Below are 18,222 nucleotides of genomic sequence, written 5' to 3'. Positions count from 1 at the left end.
TACAAAGAGCCTGCAATCATGACTCCCTTTCGTAAGCTCCCAGGTATTCTCGTGGTGGTGATCCAAGCGCCCTCTGTGAGAAATTCTCGGCTGGAGAAACCAGTTGCCTATTGAGATGGCTTCCTGTTTCAGGTGCCCAAGCCCACCTACCCAACACCACTCCCAGCCACTGATCTGGCTCTGCTTCTGTTCCTTCATAATTATCCCACTACTCTATTTCATTTTTCTTGGATCTTTACAATAGCTCTGTGAGACAGATATTATCTCCATTTCACAGATAAGGAAACTGAGGCTTGGAGAGGTTACACGTCTTGTCCAAATTCCCACAGTAAGCGGCAGAGCTCCAGTGCCAGGCTGGGAAATGCTGGAAGCACCTCTGGAATCTTCCTGCCTGTGCCCCTAAATTAACGCTTCCAGGACAATACGGTGAGTTTACCTGTAGCCTGGGGGCCAAGGCTACCGTTAACAAAAGATTCTCAATTTGACACAAAATACTCTTGTTTCCTGGCCAAGTGTCATGCCATGTTCCATATTAACTTGCTGTCTAGACTTCCCTGCTTGTCTCTAGGTTGGGTCTGTGTAGGAGTCAACAGCTAGATATTTATTCCATTCCTTGAGCTGTTTGTTCGCATCTTTCACAACTCCCTAATGTACCCAGGTCTGTTATTAGACACAGGGAGACTTGAAATTGTGAGGCACGTACCCAAGTCCTACCTTCTACAGGAAGGGAGAACTGTCCTTTCCTGTGAGTAGTCCATTAGGAGGAATGCACCAGAATTAGAACCCTGAGGATGCCAAGAGGCGCTGCCCCACTCTCCTCTGATGGGTGAGGCTCAGAGAGGGTAGGGAAGTGGCCCAGGCCACACAGCTGGTTGATATACGAAGGGAGAGGTGGCCGTATAGGGCAGCCTGCAGAGGTGCCAACCAACAGCTGAAGGGGCTCAGGGAAGGGAGAGGGCACCTGCAGCTCCACGGAGAAGGAGGCCAGAAAGGTGGGTGGAGGGGCAAGGGAGGTAAGCCTTCTTCAAACAGAGGTCAAGAGAAGTGAATGTCCAATCTGGTGGGAAGTCTAGAGAGAGCACCAGTGTGGCTGGAGAAGAGGGTTTACAGATGAAAAACAGTGGGGGAGGTGGGTAGGGGTTGGGCCTGTGAATACCAGGCAGGGAGCTGGGGTGGGAGTCTGTGGGAGGGGCTGCTTAACGTCTCCTCCCAACACACTCCACCCCTCCAAGTGCGGAGTGCACAGGAGAGCTGATAATAATAATAACGGCCAACATTACTGACTTCACCATACGCCAGGCACTTCCCATAGGTTACCTCATTTAATCTTTACCATTACCCGAGGAAGAGATTCTAGCACCACCCCATTTTACAGATGCAGAAACTGAGGTAGGGAGACTAAGGGCACTCTGCCCAAGGTCATTCTGCAGACCAAGTACTGGAACCCACAGGGCCCACCAAAAGTAAACTTAATATTTCTATGAAGTCTCCTATTTTAAATACTCATGAAAATTATGCATTTACTCCTTAATATGTTTACATCTGTTTGAATATTTTAAAAATGCCTTTCCCCCTCCCCCACTAAATCCTCAAATAAAACTACCCTCCGGGCAGGCAGAGCCACTGTGTTTCCTCTGTGGCCGCATGAAACTTGGGCGTGATGCTGGAAAACCCAGGAGCCCGAGGAAGGTTCTGAAGTAAACAGATGTGATGTGTGACGTTGGTTCTCTGCCTCTGACTGGTGCCATTTTACTAAAGAGAAAATTGTCATCTCCATCATTTATGAAAAACCGGACAGAGAAGACACATTAATCTTCAGCCCTCAGGGGCGGTCCGGTCCTCACCCTCAGAACCCCCATACATTCAGAATCCTAGCAGTTTACCCAAGGTCCCCAGTGAGACCATTCTCTCTCCTTCACTTCTTTCCTGGGCAGAGTCTCTGAACCCAACCTTGACCAAAACTCCCAGGGAGATATCCGAGCAGATACCCATAATCCCCGCCCCAAGAGTTCCCACACCTGCCCCCTGATTTCCCAGCTCCAGGCCTTTACTCATGCCATTTCTTCACTTGGAGTGCTCTCCCCGTCCCCCAAATTCTACCCATCCTCAAAACCAATCTTACAGGTCACCCCCTTTGTGGAGACATCCCTGATTCCCTCCTCCCCCATGATGGAAGTGACCAATCCCTCTTCTGAACCCATCTGTCCCTCTCTGAGCACACACCCTAATCCACTTTGCAACGGAAGTGCTCCTGAACAATTTTAAATCTTCCCAGCCAACACAGAGCCCCTTAAGGCCAGGATTTGTATGTGATTCTCCTCTGGGCCCCGCACAGAGTAACACCTTGCACATAGTAGGCAGTCAATAAAAATGTCACGAGTGAATGAATCAAAAGATCACCGTGTCCCCGCTAATCACAGCCACTAGTTCTCTGTGAGTAGGACCAACCGGGGCAGTGCACCAGGAAGAGATGTCTACAGCCTTGTGAGAACAGAGGTGGGCCACCTGCCCAAGAGCATTGTGGGAACCTGGTCTCATTTCCAGTGTGTCTGTTACCTGCCGCATCCTCATCTCTGCCCTTCAACAGCTCCGCATCCTTCTGATTTTCCCCCGATGCCATCTTGCTGGCATCACCTAGCCGCGCAGGCTTTCAGGAAGAGGGTTTTGTGGTTTGTCTCCTCTTAACCTTCCATTCATGATGCTGAGATCATTTGGGATTTATTTTTCTGGGGAAAGTCGTAAGGGCTTGGCGGTCGGCTGGGTGGAAAGGAGATCTCCCCTCCCTCCCTGACATCCTCCAGATGAAATATCCATGAAACAACAGTTATTCTTGTTCAAAGAGGAAGGAAACATAACACCGAAACAAGGGTGTAATGAGATGACGTTTACTTTGCAAGGGAAGGAGGAGGTGCACCACTGGCGCAGCTCACAAGCAGCATGACCTCGCCTAATGCTTATGAAAAACGCAGATTATCAATGTATCCCCGGTGTTTTGGGGTAGCTGCCCTTGAGCACCCAGGCACAGGCGGATCAATAACTCTCTTCATCGCCTCAACGCACACCTGGCCTGGGCCTCCTGCAAAGGATGAGAACAACCACAAAGCCACACTCTGAGGTGACTCTGCCCCTGGCCTGCTTTCAAGCACCCCCAGGAGCATCCTTAAAAAATTGGTACTCAGACAAGGGCTGCTAGCTTCACCTCTGTAGCTTGAATCAGTAGTCTCAATAATGACTCTGCTTCGGGAAAAAATACAGATGTCACAGGGAAGGGCTACAACTTAAACGGTTTTAGGATGACTTCCGTTTCCAGGTTTGGTGTAGGTGAGGGAAACAGGAGGTCGAATTCCCCAATGGGAGTCTGGGAGGGGCTCCTTGAAGAGAGTGGGTGTACACAGAGCAGACTGGTTGAAGACATAGCAGTCGCCATGTTGCAGAGGCCAAGCCCTAGTCCCAGCCTGGAACTCAACCACCGGAACAACAGCACGTACCTGGGGCACCTGTTCTATGCTGAACAGCCTGGGGAGCTTCAGGCTTAGCATCTTGAAGCCGAGCTGGGAAGACTGGTGGGTGACGGCCGGTCCCTGTCACCAGGCCTCGCTCAAAGTTCTGACATGGCTCCGGATGCCTCTGGCCAGCCGGTGTCCGAGCTGCTTCACTGAAAGAATACAGCGTGAAGAACTCCAGTGAGTGTCAGCCTAACTCCAGCTGGATCAAGACTGTCAGATTGTTTCCCTAAGGGACATACCCTTGCTTGTGATGGCAAAATAACCAGGCTTCCTTAAAAACAATAGTGAAACTCTCAGACGGCTGAGTCATTCACTCCGAGAGTGATAGAGGGAGGTACTTAAATCATAATAGGGCAATCATAAAATTACAGCAGCTGGAAAGGGCCATAGAGGTCACCCAGTGCCCTCATGTTGCGCAAGAGGATCAGAGGGGTGGAGTAACTTCCCCAAGGTCACACAGCTCCGGGAGAGCTGGGGCTGCTCCCTCTCCCTGCATCAGGTGCTACACCTGGACAGACAGTGTGATCCCGGGTCCGAGTCCATCAGGCGCTGTGCTCCAGATCACCCAAAGAGATGCAGCACTTCCACAAGGCTGACTGGAGCGTGGCTGCCCTAAGACACGCCAAAGGACCAGACCAGGTAAATCCCAGGCACTCTGAATCAGAGCAACAGGTAAATCCCAGGCACGCTGAATCAGAGCAACAGGGCTGCTTAAATGCAGGATTCAGACTGTTTAATAAGCTGTGAGTAATGTAAACTAGAGGAACCCAAAGCCCTCAGGGCAGGCCCAAGACACTGAAAAATACTAGCTGGGTTCCGCAAAGAAAGAGCAGAGCTAGGAGTTTACCATAGTCCGTGCCTCACCTACTCCCCAGATCTGCCACCTCCTCAGAGCCCCACGGACGGGTTCTGTCCCTGCCTCCGAAGGCCCCAAGACCTTGCCTGTACCTCTCCTGCGGCACCATCCACATCTGCCTGCAGGCAAAGCTATCCGCCTAGGCCTTGTCTCCCCTGCACCCCCATCCGCCCCAACTGGGGAAGACCCTCCTGAGATGGTTGGAAACGCAGGGTGTGTGCCTGGCTCATCCCAGGCCTTCAGCAAATGCTTATTTAATGATGCATCCTTGGAACTTAAAGTGATTTTTTTTGTTTTTGTGGTTTGTTTATACTTTTGCTTTTTATTATAGTTCTTTAGGTCCTATGCATTACTATCTGGAACTATGTAGCAAAATATAATATGTTTCATCGTAAATATGCATCTTTATGGTGTAAGCAATTATTCATAATAGTCAAAAGGTGGAAATGAGAGGGATAGAGAAGGATAATTAAATAGTTTAGAAATCCCACTAGGGGCTTAAAGACAGGGAGGAAGGGAGTTTGGGAGACTGTTATAAACTAATGACCACTCAAGAAAAGAATCCAGTAACCTAGCAACAGTCAGCACTACCTTGAAGGAAGACCAGGTGCATCTGAGCGCCAGACACACTCAAGCCACAAACCCTGATAGTTACAACACAAGACAATAGATACGGGGTCTGAATCTTGTTACATGAAGTCAGGGAGTTAATGATCCTTAAAGAGTAGCATCTCTGCATGTAACCAAGACAGGAATATAGGTGAAAGGGGAAAGAAACTGAGATGAATTACTATATTTAGTATACGTTACCACTCTTTTGCTAACACACGTATGATTTAAATAGTGCCATGACAGTCCCGGTTAAACCATGAAGGGTCAAAGGAGGAACTAATGATGTAAGCCTTGACGTCTGCCCAAGAATGTAAGCCTTGACGTCTCCCCTCCCTACTTTTGCTTTGATTAGAAAAATGTATCCCTCTTTCTTCTCGCGGCTGTGCTCCGTTGCCCGCCCGCTTGTCTCTCTCACAAGCATCTTATGCTAATAAACTCACCCTGTGCCCATTGCTTTGCCTCACGCTGAATTCTTTGTGCAATGAGACAAAAGAACCTGAGCTTCAGTAAGTCCTGACACCAGGTGAGCCGCTTCAATTAAAAGCCAGTGGGTTCGAGACCCCTCCTAAGTCAGAGCTCGTGGGTTCAGGTCCCAATCCGAGGTGCGGCTGGGTTACCATTCAAGAAGGAGTGCTTCAGAAACAACCCAAGTGTCCACCAGCAGGTGAACAGAGAAACTAGCAAATAAGCAAAATGCAATCTACACATACAATGGAATATTACTCAGTCTTCAAAAGGAATGAAGTTCTGATGCACGCTACAACATGGATGAAAACTTGAAAACATTACGCCAGGTGAAATAAGGCAGGCACGAAAGGCCAAATATCGTGTGATTCCAGTTATGTGAGGGGCCTGGAATAGGCAAGTTCAAAGAGACAGAATAGAGGCTGGCGAGGGAGGGAGGAACGGGGGCTGTTGTTTAAGGGGTACAGAGTTTCTGTTTGGGAGGATAAAAAGTTCTGGAAATGGGTAGTGGTGATGGTTGCTCACTACTGTAAACGTAAAATGCACTTAAAAATGATAAATTTTATGTTGTGTATATTTTACCACAATAAAAAAAGTTTAAAAATATTTCTGAATGTGTTCATTGCAGCTCTATTTACAATAGCCCGGAGATGGAAACAACCTAAGTGTCCATCATCAGATGAATGGATAAAGAAGATGTGGCACATATATACAATGGAATATTACTCAGCCATAAAAAGAAACGAAATTGAGCTATTTGTAATGAGGTGGATGGACCTAGAGTCTGTCATACAGAGTGAAGTAAGTCAGAAAGAGAAAGACAAATACCGTATGCTAACACATATTATGGAATTTAAGAAAAAAAAATGTCATGAAGAACCTAGGGGTAAGATGGGAATAAAGACACAGACCCACTAGAGAATGGACTTGAGGATATGGGGAGGGGGAAGGGTAAGCTGGGACAAAGTGAGAGAGTGGCATGGACACATATACACTACCAAATGTAAAATAGATAGCTAGTGGGAAGCAGCCGCATAGCACAGGGAGATCAGCTTGGTGCTTTGTGACCACCTAGAGGGGTGGGATAGGGAGGGTGGGAGGGAGGGAGACCCAAGAGGGAAGAGATATGGGAACACAAGTATATGTATAACTGATTCACTTTGTTATAAAGCAGAAACTAACACACCATTGTAAAGCAATTATACTCCAATAAAGATGTAAAAAAAATTTCTGAATGCAAAATAATATAGAAAATAATTTTTTAAAGCACATGTACATTTTACCCAGGTTAAAAAATAAAAGTTGATACTTTGCAAACAAATGAACAACACTGATGTAAGTGGGCCTGGCACGCCTTGGTCCTCCTGGTTTTCTGATCTAAATCACCAAGAACACTTTCACTCCCAGATGTACCACTAATTCACCTGGTGGCGGGATGAGAGGCAACGGTCTGGTACCAGGGGAGACTCAGGCACATCAGAAAAACCTCTAGCAATAGTGGGACCAAGGTTGGGTTTCCACGGACTTGCCCACCTTGGTCCCCTGGTTCTCCCTGGATTTCAATGTCATGGGCAAGAAAAAGGAAAGAAATGGTCCCTACTCTCACAGCACACACAATCCAGGAAGGATGACCCGACAAAACATACAAAAGGAGGGTAATACTTAGCAGCATACAATTCACACACTTCATTCAACCAGTGTGTCCGGCATTTTTATCATGTGACGAATAAGGTTAAGGGCTCAATGTAGAGCTGATTACACCCTCTGAGCTGCAGCAGCTGGAGGGAAAAGGAGAATTTAACTGAAATAAAAATCGCATAGGTTAGTGACACACAGAATGGAGGAAAATAGGTGTCCTCCATACCATTGTATTCCTATGTTGCACAGGAAAACATTTTTAAAAAGATGAAAAGACAGTCCTTGTCCCCAAGAAGTGTATAAAGGAAAAGATGAGACAGATATGCACCCAACTAACCAAGACAAGTCACCCTCGAAGGACAGAAACCCTCACCCACTCTGTGCCAAGCCTGTGCTGGTCACCTTGCCTGCCCACCTGGTCTCCTTCACCTTCACCACTCCATCTCAGGAATTAAGGCAGAGCAGTTAAGGGCCTCGGGGCTGGATTCAAGCCACATGGGTTTAAAGACTGGTTTGCCATTTCCTGTGCAATTCCAGGCAAGGAACTTAACTCCTTGTGCCTTAGTTTCCCCATCTGTGAAATGGAAATAACAGCAGTTACTTTCTGCATAGGGTGGTGGTTATGATTAAAAGAGAGAACCTACGTGAAGGGCCTGCCATGAAGCAAAGATCCAACAAACGCTTGCTATTGTTAATCATTTTCAGATATGAAACTGATTTTATATTTTGCAGGCAGGAAAACCGAGGCGTTGGAAAGTTAGGGGGCTTGCCAAAGATGCTATCATTTGATTTCCGGTTTGCGTGGATGTCTGTGGAGGGAGGTTGGGGTGGGGATGGGGATGCTTCTGGAGTTGTGTTATTTGATCTGAGGACTACAGGCTACGTAGAGAGATTGGAGACTTCGAGACTGCATTCTGTGGGACCCTAAGTTACATTCCAGGGACCACTTTTGTGGGGGTGGACGTTGTACCAGTCACTAGGAGAAACAGAAAGGTTACTTCTACCCCTATTTCAACCAGAAGATGTCTTGGTTGAAATTTTTCTTAATTATAGTAAAAATATAATAACACAAGTCCTCTCTTTGAGAAAGAAAATATAAGAGGCATAAGTTTCCTTTTAAGAGAAGTCACTTTGATTAAGGGGAATTAAGTCTTAGCACAAAGCACTAGGACTTAATTTTTCTTTGCTACTGAGAAAAGATGAAAAATACAGTGTTCACTATGATGTTTATAAACTAGATGCTGAACAATGACCCTCTTTACCAATTAATCAGGTTGAGACAAAACTCACAGGTAAGACCAAACTTGACGTTGCTGTTTCAACAGGTGGAGATTTCTTGTGTGGTGTTTTTCCACCATTCAAAGAAATAAGGACTCTCCCATTAATACATTGTTATTTTGCATGTAAAATGTAAACTTTTATGTTTGTCAATACTGTGAAACATCCATGGATAATCATGGGCAGTGACTAAAGCACAGCTGATGATTTCTATGTTGTGCCCATTGTTAATCATTTCAGATTAACTGCACATAAAATGAACTCACTGGTCTTTTTAGCCATCACAAGCTAGTTCTTAATTTCACCAACATTGTAAATACCAGAGTGTAATTTCCAGTATTTCAAACTGAAGCTTGGTTTTTTGTCTCTTTTCACAGAGGTCTTAGAAATAAGACTGAATAAAACAAAAGGCTTCAGAGAATTCTGAAATCAAAACACAATGTGAGGGACTTCCCTGGTGGTCCAGTGGCTAAGACTCCGTGCTCCCAATGCAGGGGCCCCGGGTTCGATCCCTGGTCAGGGAACAAGGTCCCACATGCCACAACTAAGAGTTCGCATGCTGCAATGAAAAGATCCCACATGCCGCAACTAAGACCCAACACAGCCAAATACATAAATAAATATTTTAAAAAATGCACAATGTGAAGCTTTGCTGATATTTCAACAGTATATTGGTGTTCCATATAGGATTTCATTTAAAAGAGGATCCACAGCTTTCAAATATGTTTTAAAGCAGCTTTTAAAAAAAAAAAAAGGAAAATGGGCTGTTATACACTTTCAAGGACCTGCCAAGTTCTCCTGATTTAGCCCTAAAAAAAAAAAAAAAAAAAGGACAAATCACAACAACAAAACCACCACCAGGAGGTTTCAGGCTAGTCCTGGCAGATTTAACCAAGGGAAATTAACAAGAGGTGAAATTTGCACCTGACTTCTTATCTGTTTCAGGCTAGTGCTCTATCCATATTCCTGGATCCTTCCCCAGTAAACTTTAGCCTACACACTGTGTATCCCAGGCCTTAAAGGACATGGCCAGCAAAACTTATCACCTCCCGAATGAATATGTTTACATATTAGGTGGCTGAATATAAACTGATGGGCTGTTTCCCCAATGAGAGGGTCCAAAAAAATATACAACTTCTAGGGATGCAAATGGTACACACTCTCTTTATCCCATTAATTTATTAATTTAGTTAGACGTACCTATTTAGAATCCCTTACCATATCCAACATAGTATTAATTTAATTTTATTTATTTTAATAAATTTATTTATTTTGGCTGCGTTGGGTCTTCGTTGCTGTGCGCGGGCTTTTTCTAGTTGCGGTGAGCGGGGGTTACTCTTCATTGTGGTATGAGGGCTTCTCATTGCAGTGGCTTCTCTTGTTGCGGAGCTCGGGCTCTAGGCGCGCGGGCTTCAGTAGTTGTGGCTCGCAGGTTCAGTAGTTGTGGCTCGTGGGCTCACTAGTTGTGGCTCGTGGGCTCTAGAGCACAGGCTTAGTAGTTGTGGCGCGTGGGCTTAGTTGCTGTGCGGCACGGGGGATCTTCCTGGAGCAGGGCTCGAACCCGTGTCCCCCGCATTGGCAGGCAGATTCTTAACCACCGCACCACCAGGGAAATCTCAGTATTAATTTTAAAATATTGTTTTTCCACTCCTAGTTCATAGAAATGTGTGTTCACAATCTTTGCATGCATCTTTGACAACAGTATCTTCATAACACAGCCACTTTTTGGAGTCACCTAACACAGTTTAAGTAAAATATTCTCAGGCTTCCCTGGTGGCGCAGTGGTTGAGAGTCCGCCTGCCGATGCAGGGGACACGGGTTCGTGCCCTGGTCCAGGAAGATCCCACATGCCGCGGAGCAGCTGCGCCCGTGAGCTATGGCCGCTGAGCCTGCGCGTCCGGAGCCTGTTGCCCCGCAACGGGAGAGGCCACAACAGTGAGAGGCCCGAGTACCGAAAAAAAAAAAAAAAAATCTCATTTCCATCTAAGTTATTCGAAAGCTACACTTTTTGAAGCTGTGTTTAATGCTATTGCTAAAAATGTACCCCAAGTATTCATTCGCTATTATGACACTGTAGGCAATTTGCTTTCAAACACTTCACACAGACAGTGTGATGTGAAAATGTTAGTTTTAACCCATACCCCTGGGGTGGTGGTTCATTAGCATTTGAAACACAAACCTTAAGTTCACATTCCAGAGGCCACAACTTTGGTTCAGTTGGAGTTATTTTGGATCAACACCAGAGGGTTTACTAATTAGCCAGATGGATGCTGTCTCATTGGAGAAATGAGTGGAATTAGAGAAATGTACACTGATGAGAAGTGTTGCCCAGGCACCCTCCCTCCTGCATGAGCAGAGGATGCCCCAAAGCTGCTCCCCCTCTGAATGAGCCCAGATGAGCCTTACCAGGAGGATTCTGGGCTTGAACCCATAAGAAGTTCAGCTGACGCATGCCACCAGACAGCTGTCACATCAGCTCACACGAACTTTCAAGAAAGGTGCTTAAGAGCCCCTAAGAGGGTAGGTTGCAAGGACTTCTGCCAACAAAACAGGTCATCTTAATGTTTTTGTGCCCGCTTGGGGGAAAATATTTGTTTGGGGGGAGGGGCAGGGGGTGGGACTCAGCCTGAGACTCCCACTGTGCTGCGCCACCTGCCGGTCAGGTTGGGGGTCCTCTAGCCCTCATGGACCTCGAAGTAATGATAGTGCCTGAGACGGTATTTCCAGGAACTTCACATGTGCTCGGCTGGAAGTCACACCACCACTTTGTGTACCACTAAGACCGAAAAAAAATTGTCGCCAGTTATAATCGTGAGACAGCACTGATTGGAAATGAATCCTGATTTCAGAGCTGTTTTAATGTTTAAAAAAAAACGTGCACGTAGTAAACGAGTGAGGGTAAACGAGTGATTGGCTCGGGTCAGTCTGCATAGCTACTCTCTCCAGACCCACTACTCTAGTTTTTACAGAGATCATTAAAAGCTCCTTCACAACAAAACCAGTACTTGCAAATGGAAGACCAGATTCCTGGGAATACATCTCAATCTGTATTACATTTTTTGTCCTTCTCTCTTTTTAAATTGATTGTGTATGTCAGGTGTCTTCTGAAAGGATCCCAAACAAGCATTGATGGCGAGAGTTTCAGGTGACCGTGACTTCCTTCAAGCAGCCCATACAGCCCATTGTTCAACATACAGGAACAGAGCGACCCTAAACAGGAAGAACTCTGGATGGACCCAGCTCCCTCTTTTCTGAAAAATGTTATGTTGGAAAACATAAAATTCCTTGCTGGGCCTACATAGCAAAGGCAAAGAATGCTGTTTGGAAGGGAATCTCTCCATTGCTTGCTTTTAGAAAACTACAAGCATGAGATCAGGAAGCTCTTGTTCAAATTACCAACAGATGCGTGGATGTCACCGAGGGCATTTCAGACAAGAGGTCATACATTTGACCCAAAGAAGTGAGGTTACCAGCAGGAGTTCAGGTTCCGTGAGAAACCAGTGGGGAGTAAGTGGAGAGAGGACCAGAGTCACCTTTTGCCCCTACTCATCAGTCCGTCCTAGGCTGGGTGGGCCCCAGAGCTGTCTGAACGCTGACTGGTCCTGATAAGGCCCCAGCTTCCTGGATGTGGCGGGAGGCTGCTAGCTAAGGGGCAGCTGCTGGTGAGGCTCGGGGTCTGAGTCACACTTCAGACCCTCTGCCTCCTCCAGGCCTGTCGAGATGTCCTTCATGGTAAACAGAAAACAGCTCTGAGCCCAGGAGGTGACCGGGCAGAGTTCCCATTCCATCCCTGTACCAGAGGAACACCAAAGGTCCTCAATACCACAGAGGACTAACGTGCCCTTGGGGAAGAGGGTGGGAGGCAGAGCCTAGAAGCAGCCCCCACGCCACCTTCAGACGTGAAAATTAAGATCTTTTGAGTATCAAAGGACACTATCAAGAAACCAATAAGAGCCCATCGATAGACAAATGGATAAAGAAGATGTGGTACATAAATGCAATGGAATATTGCTCAGCCATGAAAACGAATGAAACTGGGTCATTTGTACAGACGTGGTTGGACCTAGAGACTCTCATACAGAGTGAAGTAGGTCAGAAAGAGAAAAACAAATACCGTACGCTAACACATACATATGGAATCTAAAAAAAAAGGTACCCATGAACCTAGTTGCAGGGCAGGAATAAAGATGTAGACACAGAGAATGGACTTGAGGACATGGGGTGGGAGGGCGAACTGGGGCGAAGTGAGAGTAGCATCGACATATATACACTACCGAATGTAAAATAGTTGGCTGGTGGGAAGCATCCGCATAGCACAGGGAGACCCGCTCGGTGCTTTGAGATGACCTAGAGGGGTGGGATAGGGAGAATGGGAGGGACATGCAAGAGGGAGGGGATATGGGGACATGTGTATGCATATGGCTGATTCACTTTGTTGTGCAACAGAAACTAACACAGTATTGTGAAGCAATTATACTCCAATAAACATCTATTAAAGAAAAAAGAGAGAGAAAAACAAATATCATCTATTAACACATAAATGTGGAATCTAGAAAAATGGTACAGATGAACCGGTTTGCAAGGCAGAAATAGAGACACAGATGTAGAGAACAAACGTATGGACACCAAGGGGGCAAAGCAGTGTTGGGGTGGTGGCGGTGGGATGAATTGGGAGATTGGGATTGACACGTATACACTAATATGTACAAAATGGATAACTAATTAAAAAAAAAGAAAAAATATATTGACAGATTAAAAAAAAGTAATAAGACAGCCCACAGAGTGGGAGAAAATATTTGCAAACCACATATCTGATAAGAGATTAATATCCAGAATATATAAAGAGCTCCTACAGCTCAACAACAACAAAAATCAAACAACCCAGTTCAAAATGACTTGAATAGACCTTTCTCCAAAGAAAATATACAAATGGCCAATAAGTACACAAAAAGGTGCTCAGCACCACTAGTCATTAGGAAAATGCAAATCAAAACCACAATGAGATACCACTTCACACCCATTAGGTTGGCTATTACAAAAAAGAAAGAAAGAAAGAAAAGAACAAGTGCGGATGAGGATATGGAGAAATTGGAACCATAGTGCATTGCTGATGGCATTATCAAAAGGTGTAACTCCTGTGGAAAACAGTATGGTAGTTCTTCAACGGGTTAAACATAGAATTACCATATGATCCAGCAATTCCACTCCTCAGTACATATGCAAAAGAATAGAAAGCAGGGACCAAACAGATGTTTGTACACCCATGTTCACAGCAGCATTAGTTACAATAGTCAAAAGGTAGAGACGATCTAAGTGTCCATCAACAGATGAATGGATAAGCAAGATGTGGTATATACATACAATGGGATATTATTCAGCCTCAGAATGGAGTGAAATTCTGACACATGCTACAACACGGATGAACCTTGAAACCATGCTAAGTAAAATAAGCCAGACGCCAAAGGACAAATATTGTATGATTTCACTTATATCCGGTACAAAGTCAAATCCATAGAGAGAGAAAGTAGAATGGTGGTTGCCAGAGGCTAGGGGGAGGAAGGAATGGGGAGTAATTGTTTAATGGGTACAAGAGTTTCTGTTTGGGATGATGAAAAAGTTCTGGAAATGGATAGTGGTGATGGTTGCACAACACTGTGAATGTACTTTGTGTCACTGAATTGTACACTTAAAAATAGTTAAGGGCTTCCCTGGTGGCGCAGTGGTTGAGAGTCCGCCTGCTCATGCAGGGGACGCGGGTTCGTGCCCAGGTCCGGGAAGATCCCACATGCCGCGGAGCGGCTGGGCCCGTGAGCCATGGCCGCTGAGCCTGCGCGTCCGGAGCCTGTGCTCCGCAGCGGGAGAGGCCACAACAGTGAGAGGCCCGCGCACCGCAAAGAAAAAACAACAAAAAAAAGTTAAAATGTTAAAGTTTATCTTGTGTATATTTTACTGCAATAAAAAGAAGTATATTTTTAAAAAAGCATTGTGAGTTTTATAGTCTGCTCCATAACCTAGCTATGTTTGTATTAATATAAAATTTTATTTTCTCCAAATCTTCCAGAAAAAGTATAAATCATAAATGTACATATTGTCTTCGTCCCTACACGTTGCTATAACAAAATACCATTACCTGGGTAGCTTATAAACAACGAATATTTATTCCTCACAGTTCTAGAGGCTGGAAGTTCAAGACCAGTGTACCAGGATGGCTGGGCTCTGGTGAAGGCCCTCTTCCAGGTTGCAGACTGCCAACTTCATGCTGTGTCCTCACATGGCAGAAGGGGCAAGGGGGCTCTCTTGGGCCTCTTTTATAAGGGCACTAAACCCATTCATGACGCCTCTGCCTAATTACCTCCCAAATGCCCCACCTCCTAATACCAACACACTAGCGTTAGGATTCTAACATATGAATTCTGGGGGGATGTAAATATTCAGACCATAGCACGCATACACACACATATACATACAGAGGAATTATATACAACTTACTGCTGCAAAATCCCTCCTTCTTTGAGAAGCACAGACTAGTACAACCACCCTTAATCCTATTCTATTGATAAAGACCCCAGATAGGAAATGACTTGTCTGAGGTCACTCAACGTCGGCTTGGCAAGGTCAGGATGAAACGAGGTCTGTAATGAACAGTGGGAACATATACATAGATGGACAACAGGATTTGAAAGACCAGCAGTCCCAGTGCCAGTTCCGAAACCCACCACAGGGAGAGAAGAACCAAATCCCAGGAGAATGAGCGCGTCTCTCCTTAGCTGGATGACTTGTACCTGAACTCCAGCCTGCCCACAGCCAGGGTCACATGCCCACCTCAGCAAAATACACACAACTTCCAGAGAGCTTGCTGGTAATTAAAACCACGATTACCGGGTCTGTTAAGCAGTGTTTTCCAAACTGAAGGTCACAACCTGTCACTAGATCATAAAATCAATTTCGTGGATCATGACTAGCATTTTAAAATAGAATAGTTTGGGGCTTCCCCGGTGGCGCAGGGGTTGAGAGTCTGCCTGCCGATGCAGGGGACACGGGTTCGTGCCCCGGTCTGGGAAGATCCCACATGCCGCAGAGCGGCTGGGCCCGTGAGCCACACGGCCGCTGAGCCTGCACATCCGGAGCCTGTGCTCTACAACGGGAGAGGCCACAACAGTGAGAGGCCCGCGTACCGCAAAAAAAAAAAAGAATAGTTTGCAAAATAAAAGAACAGAAAATATCAGCGTATTGCATAAGTACAGGTAAGTATCATTTTGTGATATTTCTGTTATGTATGTTACGTATATTTGTGGTATTACATATGACCATATGTGTGTACTGGGTTGTAACATAAAAGGTATTTCTTTTTTTTCTAATTATTTTTTCCAGCTTTATTGAGGTATAATTAACAATTAAAAATTATATATATTTAAGGTGTAGAACTTGATTCTATCTATTCATCATGAAATAATCACCACAATAAAGCTAATTAACATATCCATCACCTCACAGTTACCATATATTTTTTTATGATGTAAACACTTAAGAGATCTCCCCTCTTAGCAAATTTCAAGTGTACAATACTGTATTGTTAACTACAGTCTCAGTATTGCACAGTAGATATCCAGAATTTATTCATCTTGCATAACTGAAAATTTGTAGCCCTTGACAAACACATCCTCATGTCTTCTCTCCACCGCCCAGCCCAGCCCCAAAGGTATTTCTTCTTGAAGGTCACAGTCAAAACAGTTTCTAATGTCACAGGTCACCTGTACTGATTTTGGGGAGCTATGGCTTTTTTTCATCTAGAGTCACACACACTGTGACGTGTCCATGGAGTTTAGGGGGGACCAAGGCTGCCAGGTATCTAGGCAGAAGAACGGCTGGACCAGAAGAGCCTCCCCTTTTTTTTTTTTTTGCGGTACGGGGGCCTCTCACTGTTGTGGCCTCTCCCGTTGCGGAGCACAGGCTCCGGACGCGCAGGCTCAGCGGCCATGGCTCACGGGCGCAGCTGCTCCGCGGCATGTGGGATCTTCCCGGACCGGGGCACGAACCCGTGTCCCCTGCATCGACAGGCGGACTCTCAACCACTGCGCCACCAGGGAAGCCCGCCCCCCGTGATATACTGTAACAAGCCCCCTGGCAGGCCTGAGCTTGATGGATGTTTGGAAGGCTGCGCCCCAGCTCCTCAGAGGATCCGTCCCCTCCGTCCGCAAGCCAGGACTGGCTCCACGCCGTGGGAAACAGCTGGACCCTCTGGGTGTGTCTACCAGTCAGTGAATGAGGGCCGTGTTCTTTCCAGAAAGCTGTTCCTGCCCCCGCCGCCCCACCCCGGAAACTGGGCTGGGCAGGGCACCCCCTCAGGAGGTGTGCTCCCCAGAGGAGCCGGCTCTGCAGCCTCCGACGTGGTAACACCTACACACACAGCCCCACCCCACGGGCGCAGGGAGTGTGCCGCTCACGAAGACCCGGCTCTCCCCAGGGCCCGGCGGGGGAAGGCCACCGGGACCCAGCAGGGCACTGCTAGTACCGCTACCTCTGTGGGCCCCCTAGAGTGAGCACAGGCTGGGGCGGGGCCGCTCCGACCCCAGGCCCTGAAACTCCTGGGGTCTTTCCACACTGTCTAGGCTTCAGGCACGTCCCCGAGCCTCCAGCATCGCACAGCAGGGCTCCTCCAGGAAGGAGCCTTCCCCAGACCGCGCCGCCCACCCCCCCCCCTCGCTCCTTTCCCTGAGCACCTCTAGACGAAGTGAGGGAGTGGCAATCACGGACTCTGGGCTCAGGCAGACCTGGGCTCCAGTCCCAGCGTCTCCGTCCACTAGCTGGCGCCCCGGGGCATGTTGCCTAACCTCAGCGTGCGGGTCCCCTCCCAGACTCGTGAGCTGCGGGAGGAGTGAAGGAAGCAACGTATGTGGGCTCTTTGCATGGAGCCAGGCCTGCAGCAGACACCTCAGTAATTGGTAATTATTATAACTAACCCGGTTGTATATTGTTCTCTGATTCCTTTTTTTTTTTTTTTTTTGCGGTACGCGGGCCTCTCACTGCTGTGGCCTCTCCCGTTGCAGAGCACAGGCTCCGGACGCGCAGGCTCAGCGGCCATGGCTCACAGGGCCCAGCCGCTCCGCGGCATGTGGGATCTTCCCGGACCGGGGCACGAACCCGTGTCCCCTGCATCGGCAGGCAGACTCTCAACCACTGCGCCACCAGGGAAGCCCTCTGACTCTTTTAGGTGTGGTTGTTTAGGCAGCCACAATTTAGATTCCTTGAAGACAGGGCCTGGATCTGTTTTAATATAAAAGAAGAGACCCAGTAATAGCATGTTGACTGTTCTACTCTGAGGTGGTCCATTGGGAATTCCCTGGCAGTCTAGAGGTTAGGATTTGGTGTCTTCACTGTGTCCGGGCTCAATCCCTGGTCGGGGAACCAATATCCTGCAAGCCACGTGGCGCAGCCCAAAAACAAACCAAAAGAAGAGCTCCATTCATTCATGTGTCCATCCATTTATCCATGAAATGAGGCTGCTAGGTGCTGCAACTCCACTGAGACCTGGGATGCAGGGTGTAACCACAAGCTGCGCCTTGTGGGAGGCGCACACACAACAAGGGCGGCGCACAAACCAGTGACCCAGTGGGTTAGATGCTACGTGGATAATGGAAACAGTTCTGTGGAAGCATCTGGGGGAGGGTGGGGTGCTGTCAGGCTTGAGGGAGGAGAAGGTTAGGGTCAGCTTTACAGAGGAGGTGACGTTTGTTTGGGGCGTAAGAGGTCAGAGAGGATCCGTCAGTTTGGAGTGGGCACAGCTGGCAGGAGGAACAGCTCGTGCAAAGGCCCAGAGGCATGTTACAGGAACAGCAAGTCACTGCTTTGGGCTCCGTCAGCGGAGTG

At 47.0% G+C, this 18,222-nt stretch overlaps 1 protein-coding gene across 9 annotated transcripts in view; it reads right to left on the bottom strand.

Annotated features, from left to right (window-relative positions):
* The window catches only part of PAQR5 (progestin and adipoQ receptor family member 5), a 93,074-nt gene that overhangs the window by 45,382 nt on the left and 29,470 nt on the right, over positions 1–18,222 (bottom strand). For 7 of the 9 annotated variants that reach the window (XM_073801185.1, XM_033851908.2, XM_073801188.1 and 4 more), the window contains exon 2: positions 3,489–3,655. The exons of the other annotated variants lie outside the window; for them this stretch is intronic. In XM_073801185.1, the coding sequence (XP_073657286.1) occupies positions 3,489–3,539 (51 nt within the window). In that variant the 5' untranslated portion in view covers positions 3,540–3,655. The remainder of the gene's footprint in view (positions 1–3,488; positions 3,656–18,222) is intronic. 9 annotated transcript variants of the gene reach the window in all.

Source organism: Tursiops truncatus, chromosome 2 (assembly GCF_011762595.2).
Source record: "Tursiops truncatus isolate mTurTru1 chromosome 2, mTurTru1.mat.Y, whole genome shotgun sequence".
In the NCBI taxonomy this organism is placed as follows: Eukaryota; Metazoa; Chordata; class Mammalia; order Artiodactyla; family Delphinidae; genus Tursiops; species Tursiops truncatus.
This window is presented reverse-complemented; position numbering and strand designations above follow the sequence as displayed.